The sequence below is a fragment of the Suricata suricatta genome, chromosome 11 (genome assembly GCF_006229205.1).
Source record: "Suricata suricatta isolate VVHF042 chromosome 11, meerkat_22Aug2017_6uvM2_HiC, whole genome shotgun sequence".
Classification (NCBI taxonomy): Eukaryota; Metazoa; Chordata; class Mammalia; order Carnivora; family Herpestidae; genus Suricata; species Suricata suricatta.
In genome coordinates this window covers 78,765,739-78,785,135 of record NC_043710.1, presented here as the reverse complement: position 1 = coordinate 78,785,135, position 19,397 = coordinate 78,765,739, and the positions used below count along the sequence as shown (strand labels likewise).

Here is a 19,397-nt window from a genome sequence, read left to right as displayed (position 1 = left end):
TTCTTGTTACCATCTTCAGATAAACATGTTCCCAAACAAGAAGTTATGTAGACCAGAAAATGGAATGGTGAGGCAGATTCCCCTCAAAGGCATATTATTACTTCCACCATGTTTTCATCTTGTCACAGCCCCATACATTTAAGGTCAGAAAGAAGAAAGTTAGTTCCCATATTTTCCAACTGGAGACAAGAGTTAACAAGAATGGGGTGCCTCGGTGGCTAGGCCAGTTGAAGGTCGACTCTTGATTTGGCTCAAATCATGATCTCAGGGTCATGGGATTGAGCCCTGTATCAGGCTCAGCACTGAATGTGGAGCCTGCTTGAGATCCTTTCTCATTTCTTTCTCTCTCTCTTCCTCTCTTTTTCCCCACCCCCACTCCTCCACTCACACTCACTCTTACTCAATCCCTCTACTCTCTTAAAAAAAAGAGAAAAAAGAGTTAACAAGATTGCACAAGGGTATAATTAATTTGGGACCCAAAGTCAAAGCTAAGTAAGAATTCTTTAGGTCTGTCTATCGTTCAACTTGACCAGGGGAAAAAAATCTGAGAATCCTAGCCAGGTATCTCTTCTCTTCTTTCATAGTTACTACCTCTTCATCAAGCCCAAGAACCACCTCCAGATGTCAGAGAGGTGGCTCTCACATCTATTCACCAAAATTCCTTTAACACCAAAATTTTAAAATGTCCTTCTATACTGGTAGTGGAAGAAAGATAAACGACCCCATCAACTTTTTAAGTATAGGTTAATGGAAATGTCTGCTTCAAACGGCAGTAAATTTATGTCAAATATAACACACATAAGAATACATACAATAATATGTAAGTTTTATATAAAAATGAATATAGAATTCAATTCACTGTTCATCATTTAAAAGTGTTTTTATAAAGTTTAGCAGATTTAGGGATATGAAACGCCATTAACAAAAACTTTCACACTGTAGCATTTAAGAACTGACTTCATAGGTAAATACATTTTAATCTTATTTAAACAAACATTTCAGTCCTTAGATCATTTAAAACCTCTGCTAAATAGATTCTGCCCATTAACACAAAAATAGGATTTCAGAACTCTCTGCATCACTCTGCCTACTATGGTTAGTCATGATTTAAATAACAGAAAACACAGGATACTGATACCATATTGCAAAACCATATCTGTCAGAGTGGCCAGACAGAGTCCATTAGCCAACATTCTTGCCTTAGATTATCCTTTCTTTTTCATTAAAAAAGAGAATAGATATGACAATTGTGACATAACAGTTTTGTTAGAAAGAATGACTAATAAATAAAATTCAATTCATGTTAAAAATACAAACCCATGGGTTGCCAAAATAAACAGAATGAAAACAAATTTGCTCACATTTAAGCTTGGCATGGAAAGGCAACGAATACAGCAGATCACTTAGAGTAATACTTCCAAAGAAACATATTTTTGCAGATTCCCTAAAGAAATCCCTAAAGTACAGCCAGTAAATAGCTGATGTCTTATTATACCAAATTCCTCTCAACTAAATGCTTTATAATTTTCAAATATTTTAGGAGATATTAAAGAAAAATCATATTATCATTTTTTAATCTTTTACCTTAGAATATTCCTAGCACAATGCTTGATGCTATAAAAGAATTGATTCAATTATGATAATAAATTTGTGGGTCAAAGGAAGTGATCTCCGATTTAAAGTAGAGGCAACAGCCTCAAAGAAAGCCCAGGCCTCACTCAAGGTTGTACATCGGGTCACATGGTCAGGATCTATGCCCAGGCTGGTCTTACTGATACCAAGCCTGACCAGACAGTGACTTCTATTTCATGATCTGAGTCTCAAGCTTTCTCCTTTTAGCCCTCACTTGTCTGCCCTCAATATCTTACCTCAAAGACAGTAAGATCATATTTTCACAGGATGTTATTTGCATCTAATAGTTGCATCTAATATTAAAAAAGAAATCAAACTCGCTAAAGGTGAGTTCTCCTAGACAACAGAACAATAACCTATAGTATTAATACTAGTTATGTTATAACAAAACACTAGGCATAATTGATTTGTCCATGAAAACAGCATGCTTATCACACGCAAACAGAACAGCCCAAATCTGGATAGGTACATTTTATGATAGCCTTGATATGCCATTTTTAAAGGAATGAAAAGAGAAAGTGCTCAAAAATAACTGGATAAAAGAGAAAGCAAATTAAATAGCCAGAAACTGGAAGATGGGAAAGCAAGTAGGGAAAAGATGTGAAGACTATAAATTAAGAAAATCACTATCAAATTATTTACAGAGAATTGTTATAATGGATTGGTCATCCTTAGCAAGGGGAAATGAGTTACAATGAGTGACTCAACTAATCAGGATTTATCCCTGACCTGGGGGAGGTTTAAGTTGCTGAACAAACTGCACATCATTACAGAATGAATGAAAGGGCACAGATGCTGGGTAGGAAATCAGTATCACCTGATGCAGAAAAAGGACCATAATTGGGATCACTGTTATCAGTCCTTGACACATACTACTAACTTACAATGCTACCAGCAGCATTTGAGAGGTAAGAGTCTTAGTAACCCTAATAAAAAGGCATTTAAAAAATCTTTTAGCAATGTTAATAGATAAAAATGGATACTTTATATTCATTTGCATTTCTCTGACTCCTCATAAAGGGTAACAGCTATATTGCCTTATCAACTTTCTGTATCTAGTGGTGACTGATCTGATGACTTCCTAACCACCTACTTCCTCCATTTATCTACATATATTAACCATTTGGTTACGGATAAATATTTATCACCAACTTACATCAACTGAGAAAATGTTATCATTGGACAATATGAGCACCTACATTCAAGAGAAAGGAAGAGGTGAAGGAACTCTGGAAGACTAAGAAGAAAAAGTTGGAAAATCAATGAAAAAATTGGTAAAGGAATATATATGGCTCCAAAGAAGCCCAGGCAGATGGTTCAGGAATCAAGGAATGGGATGGTCAAGTAAGCAACAGGTCATAAAACTATGACCACATATATCCTAAGCGTTAGAATATTTCAGTGTTAAGTTTTCACAAAGTCAACACAGTCATGTATTCAACAGTTACCTGTCAATAAATATGTACCCGACAGAGTACTGAACATAAAGAATGAGACACAGACCACAGTTAGGAGAATCTGGGATAGGAGTGTGTGCATATGTAGAATTTGAAGGGCCTAGTGGGACAATGGAGATAAATAGAACAAATGGTCAGAAAGAGTCAAAAGCCAAAAAATACCCTAAGGAACTAGTTTCTCCTCTCACATTTATTCAGTAAGTAACTCCTTTATAAAAGTACATTGTTTATAAAAGATAAAGTGATTTGTAATTCCAAAAGACTAGTAACTGAGAACCTGAAAAGAAACACGCACAAACTGATAAACTGTCCACATTAAGGAAAAGAAGCAATCTAAAACGTGTGAGCCTGAAGTTTTAAAAATAGTTGTTTCTGATTTCTAGTTAAATTCCAGCAGATACAGCAGCTGCACTCCAGTAACAGAGTTTGCTGAGGTTCAGCAAACTCCATGTCACAATGTATATACCAGAGGCTTCATCTCAGAATAACAGATGAATATAAATTTTAGGCAGGGAAATTTCTTTAAAAGATGAAAGTCTTATTCGATCACATAGCTGATACATGATCCAATTTCCTTTGGGTGAATTGTAGCAAACTGCAGATGTTTCTTTACTCAAAATGTATCCTACTCTGGTTTTACTTAGGTTTACCATGTTGACTGCTTTAAATTACTTACACATAAATACACCTTCAATCTGAGCATTTTTAGTCATAAATACGCTAATAGTAAAAAAATGAAGCAAGAAAAATATTTGAAATAATGGTATAAGTTTGTATATAAATATATAATGGTATACATATTACGACTGTATTTATATTTTTAAGTGTGTTGATATAGACATGGGAAGCTAAATAAAATAAAGTTTATCATCATGAAAGGCACTTTAAATATTTTTTACCATTGAGGTTACTTCATTTTTATCTGTTAAAAAAATAGCACCATGATTATAATAGCAGCCATTGCTAATTTCTACGTACCAAGCTCTAGGCTAAGTATAGTTTACAATAACAGTGAAACCCTCATGAAAAAGTAGGTGCTATTATTATCATCCCCATTGTGAAATGAGGAAACAAGAGTTTAAGAGAGACTTAATGACACGTACGTACTAACTGTACATAATGTGTGTGTGTGTGTGTGTGTGTGTGTGTGTGTGTGTGTGTGTAGAATGAAGAATGGAAGAATGAATAATGGACATACATTCTCATATGAGATCCCTACGCTGTTGACTGTTATGTACAAGTTGATATGCACAAGCTGCCCTGGGTAACAGAGAAGGGCTATCTGAGGAAATAAAAGGTACACAAGGGGCACCTGGGTGGCTCAGTTGGTTAAGCATCCATCTGGCTTTGGCTCAGGTCATGATCTCACGGTTCGTGGATTAGAGCCCCACATCGGGCTCTGTGCTGACAGCTAGCTCAGAGCTTGAAGCCTGCTTCAGATTCTGTGTCTCCCTCTCTCTCTGACCCTACCCTGCTCGCGCTGTCTCTCTCTGTCTCTCAAAAATTAATTTAAAAAAACATTAAAAATTTTTTAAATTAAAAAAAGTACACAAGGTACCTTCTAGGTCCTAGCACCAAACAGTAACAACACACACACACCATACATTATCACCAGCATGCCCTAAGTAAAGGCAAACCCAGAAAAGCTGGACCTCTGTTCTGTACTTCCAAGGGCCCAGAACAGTGACTGACATATATCAAGTGCTAATAAATATGCTGAATGAGGGGCACCTGGGTGGCTCAGTCAGTCAAGCATCCAACTCTTGATTTCAACTCAACTCATGATCTCATAGTTCATGAGTTTGAGCCCCACAACAGGCTCTGTGTTGACAGTGCACATAAACTTTAAATAAATAGGCTTAATGAATATGTAAGTTAATGTTCCATTCTCTCTTCTTCACATCTCTCCTGGCCCATTACACTGTGAAGTCTGCATTTTCCCCTTTTATCCTTTCCATTCCTCTTGCCACTCTTTGCATCTATGTAAAAATCACCATTGCCCTATATTTATATTATGAGATTTCTGAATACTTACCGATGTATAATGAAAATTAAAAGAACATGGAAATGTTTCCTCCTTAAATATCATCCAAGTGATTCTGTTTTCTCTAACAAAAAAAAAAGGTCATATCTGAATTTGCTATGGGAAATTATAACTTTGCCTTAAATACACATTTAACTCTCAAACTGCTTTCTATCATAAAGAATGTAATATAAATGCCTATAATCCTACTAAGCTTCTATATATAAAGGAGTTGTAACACAAAGTTATCATTTGACCCAATAATTCCATGCCCAGGGATATATGCAAGAGAATGAAAACATATGCCCACACAAAACAGGTACATGAATGCTTGTAGCATTATTAATAATAGCAATAATAATAGTAGTAAAGAATACGAAAATGTCCTTCAACTAATAATTGGATAAACAAAATGTGTGGTATAATCATACAATTGAATATTTGGCAATAAAAAGGAATAAAGTAACAGTACATACTAAAATATGAATGAACCTTGAAAATATGCTAAGTGAAAAAAGTCAGGTGTAAATGGCCATAGATTCCATCATATCCATTTATATAAAAACAGTTCAGTACAGGCTAATCTACAGAACCAAAGTATATTAGTAACAGGTGCCAGGAGCTAGGGAAAAGAGATAATGGGTTACAGGATTTCTTTTAGGGCAATGAAACTATTCTAAAATTAGACTGTGGCTCCAAAATATATAAAGAACTCATACAACTTAATAGCAAATAAACAATCTGATAAAAAATGGGCAGAGGACCTGAACAGACATTTTTGCAAAGTAGACACACAGCCAAAAGACACATCAAAGGCATTCAACATCACTTATCATCACGGAAATGCAAATCAAAACCACAATGAGGTGTCACCTCCTACCTGTTAAAATGGCTATCATCAAAAAGATAATAAGTGTTGGAAAGGATGTGGAGGAAAGGGAACCCTTCTACACTGTTAGCAGGAATATAAATGGTTCAGCCACTATGGAAATAGTATGGAGGTTTCTCAAAAAATTAAAAATAGAACTACCATATGATCCAACACACCCACTGCTGGGTATATATCCAAAGAAAATGAAAACAGAATATTGAAGAGATATTTGTACTAGCATGTCCACTGCAGTTTTATTCACAATAGCTAAGATATAGAAAAAAGTATCCACCAAAACATAAATGAATAAAGAAGAAGTGGTGTATATATACAATGGAATATTATTCAGCCATGAGAAAAAAGGAAATCTTGCGATTTGTGACAATTTGGATGGACTGTGAGGGTATTATGCTAAGTAGAATAAGTCAGAGAAGGACAAATACAGTATGGTATCACTTATATGTGGAATCAAAAAAAATAAATAAATAAAGCAAACTCATAAAAAGAAAGAAGATTGGTAGCTTCCAGGGGCTGGGAGTTAGGAGAAATAGGAAGAAGTTGGTAAAGGATACAAACTTGCAGCTTTAAGATGAATTAGAGACGAGGATCTAACTTAAAACATAGTGACTACAGTCAATAATACTGTTTTATATCACTGAAATTTACTAAGACAGTTGAACTTAAATGTTCTCACCAAAAAAGGATAAATATGTTAGGTGATCGATAATGTGTTCATTAACTAACTGGCAGGAGTCCATTCACAATGCACAGATACCAAATCACCATGATGCACATTTTAAGTATCTCACATCTTGGTTCCACACCCTTGTTCATCCTCTTTCATCCCTTCTCTTCAGTGGGTGTCACAAAACATCACAGCCAGCCCGCTGTGAAAATCCACAGAACTCTAGTTTCCATCAGAGGTGTCTCAGGAACCAACGAAAAAAATGGGAAGAAAAGGACATGCACCCAACAGAGTTTAAACCTGGCAAACCTGGAGGCTATTTATTACTCTCACTCACTCACTGCTACTTCTTTTTCAGGATTAATAATAGTCTCCATTTTCTTTCTGTAACTCCAAAGAGACTGGCTTTTTCCAGCCCCTGCTTCACTTCGCAAACTGTCCCTGAAGTCTATGCTCCCAACTACCCCCAACTCCAGGGCCAACCTCCGCTTAAATTCATAGATCCCTTAAGAAATTGTTTTTGTTGTTTTAAATGATCTGTTTTGTCCTCATGGTACCAAGTAGCCTCTCCTGGTGATTCTGACACCAATTCAGTAATACCACCTTTCCTTAACCAACTAGCTAAGAGGCTCAATTCAGTTTTCTCACAAAGCCAATTAAATCTCCACTTCAATTCTTAATGAAATATCTTTTTTCCCATAATTCCCTGCCCTCAAGACCCTCCAGCAATGTTCCACCAATCTCATCAACCACTAGAATGATCTCACCTCAAACAGTATTATATTTACAAAACATCCGTGTAGCATAAGAAACACCCAGGTAAGTGCTTTTCTAAGCCCCTATCTGCCTTCCGTACAGAAACCAATGTGAAAAAAATATCTCTTACATGCAGTTTGGCCTATTTTATTTTGTGAAATTGCCCAGCGATCTATTTCACTTCTGAGAAGTACAAGTTGTGACCATCATTTAAATAACTTTTATAAACCATTGACTTGATCCAGCATAAATAAAGCACCAGCAGATATGCCCATGACGTCTCAACATCTATGCTGTCTATTCGCAATCCCTAAATGCCAACCTAATGCTTTCTTGGTTCCCAGACGATAGCAAATACTTGTTTAAAAGAAAAAAGGTAACCAAAACCATGCCACATCTTAAAATAATTTCCTAACAAATAGATTTAATTTGGGAGACAAATAAGCCCACCCTTTAACATCCAACTAAAGCATTTCCACTTTAAAAATCTCATTTCTACAGCATATGGTAATAATGTTGACAAGAATATGATGTGTTACATGTAGTCTTGAAAAAAAAAACCCAGAAATTATTAGGATCACAGTGATCCTACCTAAGATAAATGAAAATAATGTTACATGTTTCTATTATTATGCATTATTTCCAAGGCCCACACAAAAAGCCTACAGAAATATAGAGCAAATGTGAATTCCATTTTTGATGACAAACAATTGAGACGAGTGGCTTGTACCAATGTCACTAGTTAGCAGCAGCACCAGGACTAGAATACAGCTGTAATTCCTACTGCTGTCTGCTGCCCCCTGGATTTCCAGTCCTAAAAATCAGTGCACCCAAGCTTGAGCAGTTATAAATAAAGCCTGTTGGAAAAAATATTAAAAAGTCAACTTGTGGTCCTCATTCCATAGCTCATTCATTGCAACAGATATTCAAAAACTTCCTCCATATTATATACTCTTCTTACTAAAATGAAATTGATTGATGTTTAGCAATCAGAGCATCCACAATGTGGTCAGAGCTGACAGAATACAGATATTCTTGGCATCTAGAAATTTGTATTTGAAAGAACAAGTAGAATGTAATAGAGACACACAGGGGGTATGCCATCTGACTGCACAGCCATGAACTAGAGTGACACATCTACAAGCCAAGGAACATCTTGTATTGGCAACACCCAAAGCTAGAGAAGGCAAGGAAAAATCCTCCCCTAGAGCCTTCAGAGAGCACAGCCCTGCTGACACCTTGATTTTAGACTTCTAACCCCCAGAACTACGAAAGTATAAATGTCTATTGTTTTAAGTTTTAAAAAATGTTATTTTTAAACATAGGCAGAGAAAATCTAATTTAGGGTATCTACGGGCACAAAATTACTAACCAAATGTCCTAATCTGCTGAGAATGAAAACCTGGAGTTTAAAAACCAGAGAAGGAAATAGGAAGAGTTATGACTCAGATGTTCCTTTATGAGATGACCAGGTGGATGACGTTATAAACAAAGAAATAAATGAGAACAAAAAGAGAATAATGTGGAGAACACAGAAGAACTTGTTTTGATACACCACTGAGTCAGGTCCCTAGAGTATGTGGTGATATGCTGCTAAAAACCAGGTCCAGAGCTGAGGAAAATGAGGTTAAGGCTAGAGCCCAGGAGGACATGTTAATCACTCAAGGAAAGCAAACAGTATGAGGGCTAAGAAGGAATCCTTGTACACTATCAACATGTAAGAGAAGGAGAGAGAAAATAAACTAAAAAAGGAAGAGGAATTCAGCAACATCACATACTAAGAAAAACGGTGCACTGATGGAGCTGGGATCCAGAGGAAGTAATAATTAATGATGTTAGAAAGGGTCACCTAAGGAAAAACAGGATTGACAAGCAGTCAACACAAGCCTTGAAAAGTCCCTCTCTATTATCTCCTAAGTTGACATCATTTTTTCATGAGTACACAGCTTTTCCACGTCTTCCCCAAATGTCCCTAAAAAAGTCAACCCCTATTATCTCTTTTGTTGATAGTTTTTAATGGGAACCATCTTCCTCAAATTTTGCACAACCCAACTGTTACAACAGTTGGAAGGCTACCTTCTTATTCCTTTAATGCTCTAATGTCAAATAGTAAATTTTTCATAGGAGATACACAAAGCCAGACACAAGTTAAAAAACCATAATATTTAAATTCTTTTCTCAACCAATTTTAATTTGCTTCCCCTTGTTCACCACTCTCGCCACCATCACCACCCCTCCCATCTCCTTTTGTGGGCCACGTCTTTCATTCAGATGTTGTGAGGAATAAGGAAGTTAAATAAATGAAGAAGAGAAAATTCTCACCAAGGCAAAGTAAAATCAACTTACATAGCTTCCACTTGGAAAGGGATAATATACATACTGAATACTCGTTTCTATTAGCAGCTTATCACTCTCCTCCACACACAAACACATACCAGTTTTCTAAATTAAATCACTACTTTTACTGTATACTGAAGAGAAAACTGAAGCTGGGTCTTTCATCTGGATAAGCTCCAATTATGTGTTTACACACAAGAGAATACTATTTGGCATGAATTTCATAAACAAGAGGCAGTATGGCTTTAGATTTGTGTGAGGAAACATAGAAATTCCGCTACTGAGAAGTCTGTCTGACTTCCAAATGAAAGGGGTCATAGTGTGTCTACCAACTTTTTCCCAGAGTAAAGCCAAGGTTCAGGGAGAACTCTATTAATACAGCAAGGTTATACACATGCAGCATTTTTTCTGATTTCTTTTCATACCACCTGACATTGAGAACCCATCCAGGATGCTTCCCCATCCTTCACAAAATACAAAGCACTACCCATTGTAGCTGACATTCACCCAAATGAGATAAACCAACAACATACAAAATGTCATGTTTTGACATTTTTTAAATGCCATTAGCAACAGACCTTTATCACAGAATCTAAATATTGGAACTGAAAAGTCTCTAATAATTAATATAAAATAATCTACAAAGATTTCATCAGTCTTGTTTTTAGACTTTTCTCAATAGGTTCCATAGAAAAACAAAATTAAAAGAATTACTCTCAAATGAAAAATAAAAAATCCTAGGAAAATTATATTTTTTCTTTTATACATGCATACCTCTACAGGAAAGGAAAAATGCTGAAAAAAAAAACTGGCAGATTATCAGCTACTAAAAATTACCTTACTATTCTACAATTCACTTTTTTTGAAGCAAATCACACTCCTCACAGAGTGATATACACCTGTGTTTTGTGGTAACGCTTTCTTCAGTATTGTAACTGGATTCTTGGTAATAAAATAGAATACTACAGATATGAACTATGACACACTCTGATTAACCAAATATCCCAGAGTATTAGAGAAGGATCCCTAGTGCCAGAAATATCCAGGCCAAAGTTTAAATTCACTTGGCCAGGGGGGCCAGGGTAGCTCAGTGGATTAAACGTCTGACGTGGCTCAGGTCATGATCTCAAGGTTAGTAAGTCTGAGCTCCACATTGGGCTCTCTGCTGTCAGCACAAAGCCTGCTTTGCATCTTCTCTCTTCCTCTCCTTCTGCCCCTCCCCTATTCCCTCTCTGTCTCTCTCTCAAAAATAAATAAACATATAAATAAATAAATTCACCTGGCCAAAGACAAAACTATTAATATAATTACATTTGTAATGATTGTACAGTTACCATCCCGCCCCTTTTCCTTTGCTTTGAAAGGTCATTCAGATTAACAAATATGTAAATTTCTCCACTTAGACAAAGCCCAGCCATTAAAACGGAGTGTGGCAGCTGCAAAAGATGAAGCACAGATTGCATGTGCTAGACAGCCAAGTGCTTCGCAAATGGTTTTAATTTTCAGGATGAAAGCAAGCAAGAAGCAGGTAGCAAGTCCTTGGCTGACGAAGCCAGATAGACTGGGATACAGTCTGGGATCCTAATAATGTCAGTATTATTAGACCCCAGGCAGAGGTTCAGCAGGCTGGAGGAAAAAGGACGGTTGGTGCAGCTGCCAGCTGGTAGGTGGCACGTGAACTACAGAGGGGCTGGCACCTACCTAGAAGGGTGACTGAGTGGAAATTACTATCTAGACAGCAGGGATGGCTGGGGCCAAAAGAGGTGGCCATCACAGCTTTGGCAAGAAACCATTTCCATGAAAGAGATTCAAGGCAAAATAAACCCCCTTTCCCTAACCCCTCTTACTGTCCATAATAAACATTTCATTGTTGCATATTTACCAAATGTGGCTTAATGGTCTAAAATTTTTAGTCTAATATTCCTCTTTATAAATCCAAAAGATTTGCCATTCTCTATGCATTTGTTACTTAAAATTGCAGTCACACCAAAGCAATACTGAATGTAAACTGTATTATTTTTTTATTTATAATCTGAGTAATACTAACATATCATCACTAACACAATAAATATTGTGCTTTTAGGCTAATAATTCAAAGAATATCTGTTAAACCAGCTTTTTAGTGACTTAAAACTTTGGTGGTTACCTCAGCTTTCTACACTCTCAGGGTTCCCTGATCATAACTGTCAAAGGCAGCAGTGTAAAAGGTGGTTACTGCTAGCCATTCTCCCACTAACTCACTCCATGGCCTCAAACAGGGCAGCCCCTAAATTACTACCTGCTGAAAAAGGAAATCCAGCAGAAAAAAGACAATGTAAAAAGGTACCCATTAAGTTCATGTTGAGCATCGTAAGAGAAGTAATGGAAATACTCAGCCAGCCCACATTACTTCGACTTTGATAAGCACCACGCCTGCCATTTAAATTAATACAAGGGTAACTGCTTTTACTTACAACATCTCTGAAGCAGAACCTGAAAGCACCACATTCCTAATCTACCAGTTCCTAAATTTAATTACAGTTCATTTGAAAGATACAGTTACTTCTGATCATTAAACTCTAATTCTAATGACTTGAGAACCAAATGAATGGTTGACGTAATTACACATCCATACCTTTGATTAGACTGCCCAGCTAAACAAGCAAAACAACCCTAGAGAAAGAAGCAGCAGCGAAGGAGCTCTTGCAGGGTAAACAAGAGGCTGCAATGAGTTCCATTTAAACTAAATAAAACCTAGGTACAAGTTTAAATACAAAAAGTGGCCAAAAACAACAGCAATTTTTACTAAAAGCTGAAGGATGGCCAAGTAAATAGCATATAACTACAGAAAGTCTCAAACTTCTTATACTTCTCTTTTCACTGCTTCTCTTTGTCACCAAAAACTCCAGTAGTAAAGTGGGCCCAGAACATACACACAAAATAGTGGAAAAACATGTGAAACCAGGCTAAGGTGAGTTTGAGACACACAGCAGGCAGAAGGCAGAGATCCCTCAACCTTTTCACAGCATCTCAAGGAAGCCTTTGCATCTGGGTAAACAACTACTTAATCCCCAGATCACAAGTGTACCATAGGAGCCTACTTCAAACTGAGGTCTGGAAATACGGAGGGCAGTAGACACCAGAAACTGTATGCTTCCCTCTTCCTCAGGTCCTAATGTCTTCATTAACTGCATATTTTACATCTAACCTTAGGAGCAAACAACCTCTACCACTCAAATAGGTGCCCTTCTTATTTGTGCCATGGATTACTAATGCCAGGCACTACTCCTCAAGAACAGAGGCACTATGACCACTAAATAGTTTCCGATAGAGAGAAGGCCATCATCTGGGCAAGCAGTTTTGAAGAACTGCAATTTCAACTGGTAAAAGCAAAGAGAAAATGAATCATCAACATACAAGATGCTATCAGCAGTTTTTATATAATAGGAAATTTCATTTCAGTAAATCATCATCAACCATTAGATTAAATGTAGTTGGCAAGCTTTTTTATTGTTTTCACATTATTATTATTTAATTCATAAATTGATTTGCTTTTAAGATTGTATGAATAAGCATTAGTTTTGTGCTTATATATATTTAACTACCGTAGTAAATAACTGAATCTAATATTAGAGTCTGCTCACTTTTTTTCCTCTCTAAAAGAAGCCTAGACATAGAAGTTTGAGAACCATTATCCACAATGCAGAGAAGATGGCTGGCCAATTTCACCTTAAGGCAATGAACAAAAGCACTAGTAATAAGAAAAAAGTTTGTTTCTTAAATTGTTTGTTTTGATTCTTAAACTCCACATGGGTGAAATCACATATGTTTCTTTCTCTGACATTTATTTTACTTTGCCTTATATCCTCTAACTCCATCCATGCGGTTGCAAATGGCAAGATTTCATTCTTTTTTATGGTTTAATAATATTCCATAAAAATATTCCATAAAAAAAGAGAACAAACTGATGGTTACCAGAGAGGGAGGAGAGGCATGTGTGAAGTAGGTGGTGGGCATTACAGACTACACTTCTCATAATCAGCACTGAGTAATGTATCGAATTGTTGAGTCACTATATTGTACACCTAAAACTAACACTGTACGTTAACTATACTGGAATCAAAATTAAAAACTTAATTGAAAAATAGAAAGAAAAAAGAAAGAAGGGAAGACCCCAAGATGCCACAGGGCAGGTGGAGGAAAGAATGCTGATATGCTCTCCCCACCCAATAATTCAATTAAATAAGTACACTTCTATTTCTGTCTATTCCTTTTTTCTCTCTTCTGTTTCTGGAAGGAGGGGAAGTCTATTCTTGCAAGGACAAAGCTCTACTTAAATATCCAAAAGTATTAAGTATATATAAAGGGGGCATCATGTGAAAAAGTCATTTTGAAGTAATTATTTGAATATGACCTATAAAAGAAGAAAATCAATAAGCAAAATAGCCTATGATTTCACAACTCAAGTTTTAAGGTTGACACCTGTTAAAGGAACAAAGTTCATAGCATAACATTTGATGACAAGGGTAGAGGATTTTGAGTCACAGCATGAACTAAAACTCAATTTTCCAGAGTCAAATATTCTCAAATATTGCTCACCAAATGGCTGTATGACATGTAACAAAATGAACAATAAATCTGGTGGTAGGATATTCATAGATATTCCTTTATTATATAAAAAAACATAGGGCTCACAGAGGTTTAGTTACTTGCCAATTATCACACAGCATTTGACAGACCAGAATTTTTTTTTCTTTTTGTAAAATTTTTTAAAGTTTATTTAACTTGAGAGAGAGAGAGAGTGCAGGCAGAAGTGGGGGAGGGGTAGAGAAAGAGGGAGAGACAGAATCCCAAGTAGGCTCCATACGATCAGCACAGAGCCTGATGTGGGGCTCAAACCCACAAATCATGAGATCATGACCTGAGCCGAGATCAAGAGTCACACTTTTAACTGACTGTGTCACCCAGGTGCCCCTGACAGCACCAGAATTTAAATTCAGGTCTATATCAATCCACTTAATTAGCTGTGATCCCTTTTCTTAAAGTGAATGTGAATATGAAAAGCAACAATTTTTTAAGTGTTAAGTATCCTACTTATATTATTTAAAATTGAAATCATCCCATCAAGCAAGGTATTCTAAAGAAATTATTAACCTTAAAAATAACACTGCCAGTTATTTTACAAGCAAAAAATGGGTTTATTCGTAAATAAGAGAACTGCAATCCTGCAAAAGCAAGTTATCGCAAAACCATAGGTAAATCCAGAAAACAAAGAAGAGGAATGTTATTTTATGGAGAAGTTGGATCAAGTTGAGAGGGGTTGTTCTGAACAAAAGTGTATTGGAGAAAAGCAAAAGAGTTCAGAGTGATGATGCTTTCTCTTTGGACGAATTGCAGGAATAGTTGATTTCTTATAGGAAATGCAATGTACGTCTTTCCCTGTTGGGGGCCATAACTGCTGACTCGCTCCCGTTGAGATTCTTTTATTAGGGGTCTGTAACTGACAATACTCCTGTAATTGACACTGAATGCTACCTACCAGCCTCCCCTTCTAATATGCCCAGCCTGACATTGTGTAGTTAGTTTCCCTTTAAGTAATTCTCACAAAAGGTATATTCTGAAGTAAAAGTAAAAGAGCATAGGTGACTCCTTACCTAGGGCAACTGGGTGGCTCAGTGGGTTAAGCCTCCAACTTTGGCTCAGGTCATGATCTCTCTGTTCATGAGTTCAAGCCTGACATCAGCCTCTGTGTTGACAGCTCATAACCTGGAGCCTGCTTTGAATTCTGTGTCTCCCCCTCTCTCTGCCTTTCCCCTGATCACTCCTTGTCTCTCTCTCAAGAATAAATAAACAATAAAAATTATTTTAATTAAAAAAAGAGGATATGTGACTCCTACTGAAACAGTTACATATGTATTATCAAAAGTCCATACCAAAATTCTCACCAGAAAAGCTATGAACTAGGCTAAAAATAATATAAGATGCTTAGATGATGACTGTCAGCTCAGGAAAGCTATATTAAGAAACCATTAATTATTAATGAAAATAACAGCAAAGTGCTAAAAATAAAACTGAAGTGGATAATGGATATACTTACTGAAAAAGTAGGTACAGAGAATGGAAAGGCATAGTTTAAAGTTAGGGAAGGTGAAGGCTTCCTCAGGCAGAAAAGAAAAACAGAAGGGACAGAACTGGGGAAAGGAGGGCTTCTTGGAGGATCCGGGATAGAACTGTAAGTAGGCTTCAAAGTCCTGTAGGCACACTTTTACCCTAGCTGAGCAGCTTCAGAGATCTGGCACTTAGCAGTGCAGCCTAGCCTCAATGCATCCTTCCCAAGGGACAGAAGGTGGCTTGGTGGGAAAAAACCAGTTCCATCATGTGACCTCAAGAGCCCCTCTTCTTCAAATCCCTATTTGGCAGCTGATGCTGGGAACTCTTTCAACAAGGAATAAAATGTCTTCCTTCCATAATGATATAAATAATAACCAAATGTTAATGAAATACTGTACTCTCATCGCAAACCTAAGAATCCTAGAAAGACAGCGGGTTGTATATTTAAGTGCTTATGACCAAATGAATGAGACAGGTTCTGCATTTTCATGGAACTTACACTGTCATGAATTCCTCACTTATACGTGGAAAAACCAACTTCCTAGGATAGGAATCACCTGATTTTTGCAAGACTAGATTCAAAAATCATAATAAAGTACATACTGTTACTAGTAAAATAACATGCATTTCAGGGCTTTTATCACAGCTTTGGGAGTGTTTTCCACTTTTGAAACACTAAAATTGATCTCCCCAGCAAAGCGAGGAGAAAATGTCACTTGTAGACCACCTTGCAGCTCCGGTAGGAGTCAGCTCCTCACTCAGCGCTTGGGGAAACTCTTTTGGAAGAGGCTAAAATGCAAAGATGCTAGACCTGAAACCTCAACCAGAATTTGCAAACCAGAAGGAAGGAGAGTTCACATTTGTGTATGTACAGAACGGAAAGAAATGCAGGTAAATTATTTTTTTCACAAATCAGTAACTACTCTTATCAGTAGTAGCCTCAAATTCAGAAATTAAGTGAATGTAGGCATAAGTGTATTTTCTTCACCCTAGTTGAGTAGCACAAGTAATAAGTAAATGTTTTAGCATTTGGGATAGTGAAAAGGATTTGGGAGCACACTTACTTCAAGACATTTTTGCTAAACTCTATCCTTACCATTAACACATACTTCAAAATACAGATCAGATGCTAATGTCTCAGTTTTGGGCACACACACAATGCTATCATGTTGTTACTGACCTTCCAACTGACACACACCATGATGGCTCCCCTACATTTGTCCTGGCGATTGCCAGATCCCCCAGACGCTCTCCATCTTATGAAAATACCTCGCTCACCCAGCCATCAGAGGCCAGAGAATTCAGGGCTTCATTTCAGCAGCAAAAACCTTCAGAAGCTTCCATTAAGAGGCAAATACTTCCTGGGAAAGGTAACAAGTTAAGCCTTATCAGTTAAGTCACTCCATTTTCTCTAAGAGAAACTGGAGTTTCTTTTACTAAGACTTTCTTTGGTCTTAGTAACTGAAAGTGAAGAACCAACAAATTCAGGAGGGAGTAAAGAAAATCTGCTCGTAAAAGGAAGTGGGGGGAAATGCCTAAAGGCAGTTTTTACTCTTATATAATCATCAGAAAGTCTGGTTGGCCTTTAACCACTGAACTCTCACCCCCAGTGATTCGACCAACATCAGATTTACAATAGAAACCCAAAATTAAGATGCACAAGAAAACTGGTAGAGACTAAATCCGCCGGTGCCGTGCTGTCTCCTATCATCTCCATCATCCTACTGAATGACGAATGCCTATTTTGTTAAAAAAGCCAATTCTGCGATCGATGGTGCCCAGTTGATAGCAACTGATACACACAAGAAATTAATACTTTTCTTTGAATATCACTAAACTATCTTCATTTTAGCCTTAAACTCTTGAATCCCTCCTTCAGGACTTTTTAAACAGAGCTCAAACTAGGTACAATAAAATTACAAACAAACAAACAAACAAACAAAGGACCAACAGTCTCCAACATTTTTCCGGGGGCGTTATACAGAAAGAGGACTTTGAACAATTTCAAGATCCACGCATGTGTCCAGTGGAGAACTTGCCTGCCCTTCTCGGTAGGCATGAAAGTATTTAAGCACCGAACACCTAAGAACAAACTTTGTTGGCCACCAGCAGGGGAGCTCTTCGGCTTTTGTCCCGAACCCATTCAAACAAAAGACGCCCGAGTCCTCCATCCTACCCCTCAGACCCGCACCCCGCGGGGACTCGCCACATCCCTGCGCGCGCTCCACCCTCCCCTGCCCGCTCCACTTACTCCTCAGCGCCCCGATGAGCAGAGAGCCGTCCTTAATGAGCTCCTTAATGAACTTGTTGGTTCGCTCCAGCTCAATCTCGTGACACTGCAGGCGCTCCCTGAAATCCGGGCTGTCCAAGTAGGAATCGCTGAACTCCAGAGTAGGCAGCCCCATGGCACAGACGCTACCAGTGGCTGCCGGGGGCACGTCCGGGCCGGTGGTGAGGGCGGGAACAGCCGGCGACCGCGGCCGGCGGTGAGGACGCGCGATCGCGGGGAACGGGCCAAACGCTAGGGGACGGCGCAGAGGAAATGGGCCCCGAGCGCCGCGCCGCCTGCACCCGACTCCCGCGGCGCGCGGACACCTCCGGGCTCAGTCTTCTTCCTCTGCGGCGAGGAATGTGCAGACTCTGGCAGTGGGCCGAGGCGCGGGTCCGCTCAGGTCGTTGTCATCAGGGCGCATCGTCGCTGCGAACAGCGAGGCGGCTGAGGCTCCGGGCCGCGGCCAGAGCAGGAAAGTTATCTCGCGGCGCGCGCACACTTCCGGCACCTCCACTCTCCTCGCCTCTTGACAGTCGTTTGTGGCGTGAGCCGCTCCGGCCAGGCCAGGGAAGCCCTCCCCCTCTGCGGACGCAGGCTCAGAGAGCTTGCAAATCGGGCCCGGGCTGGGAGACCCTCCTCCTGCCGCCGCTTTCCCACCCCGCGCGACCCCGCCCCTTCTCCCAGTCACCCACGGCCGCCACCCACCCGCCCGCACTTGGCTCACGGGCTGCGCTCGGCTTCCGCGCAGTTGCGCTCACGCCTTCGCTCGGGGCGTCAACTCTGCCTCCTCCCCGGCACCTGGAGCTGACTACCCCACGGCGACACTCTGGGATCCCCCACACCCCTGAAGGATCTCAGACTCTCCACGTAACTCCCCTACCGTCTCCCTCACCAGCCACTCCCTAAAACTGTCTGGGAGAGAAACCAACTTTAACTTTGCTTAAAACCTGAGAAATCATTTTGAAGCCCGGTTGGAAGATGCTACTTTCTAGCATTAGTTTAGATTTTATTTCACACGTTTCCACTGAATACGTATAAATTACCGATTTAAAGTTTTCCTGCCTCTTTCCCACTACTCACTTTCTTGATCTAAGAAAGTCAAGAGTTTTTATACTGAAAATTAAAACGTTCAACGTTCGTTGTTTTTCCAAGTCACTATGAGGGTGGAAAGATTTCAAATCATCTCCATCCCCCAGATACGTACCTTGGACTTACGTGCTCCTACTTCTAGAAGAATACCTACAGTCACAATACTATATCTATTTATTAGCACC

General features: G+C 38.6%; 1 protein-coding gene across 1 annotated transcript in view; it reads right to left on the bottom strand.

Annotated features, from left to right (window-relative positions):
• Window positions 1-18,256, bottom strand: part of ARHGAP42 (Rho GTPase activating protein 42) — a 276,802-nt gene extending 258,546 nt beyond the window's left edge. The window contains exon 1 of the mRNA XM_029957571.1: window positions 18,103-18,256. Coding sequence (XP_029813431.1) covers window positions 18,103-18,256 — 154 coding nt within the window. The remainder of the gene's footprint in view (window positions 1-18,102) is intronic.
• Between the last annotated feature and the right edge of the window lie 1,141 nt (window positions 18,257-19,397).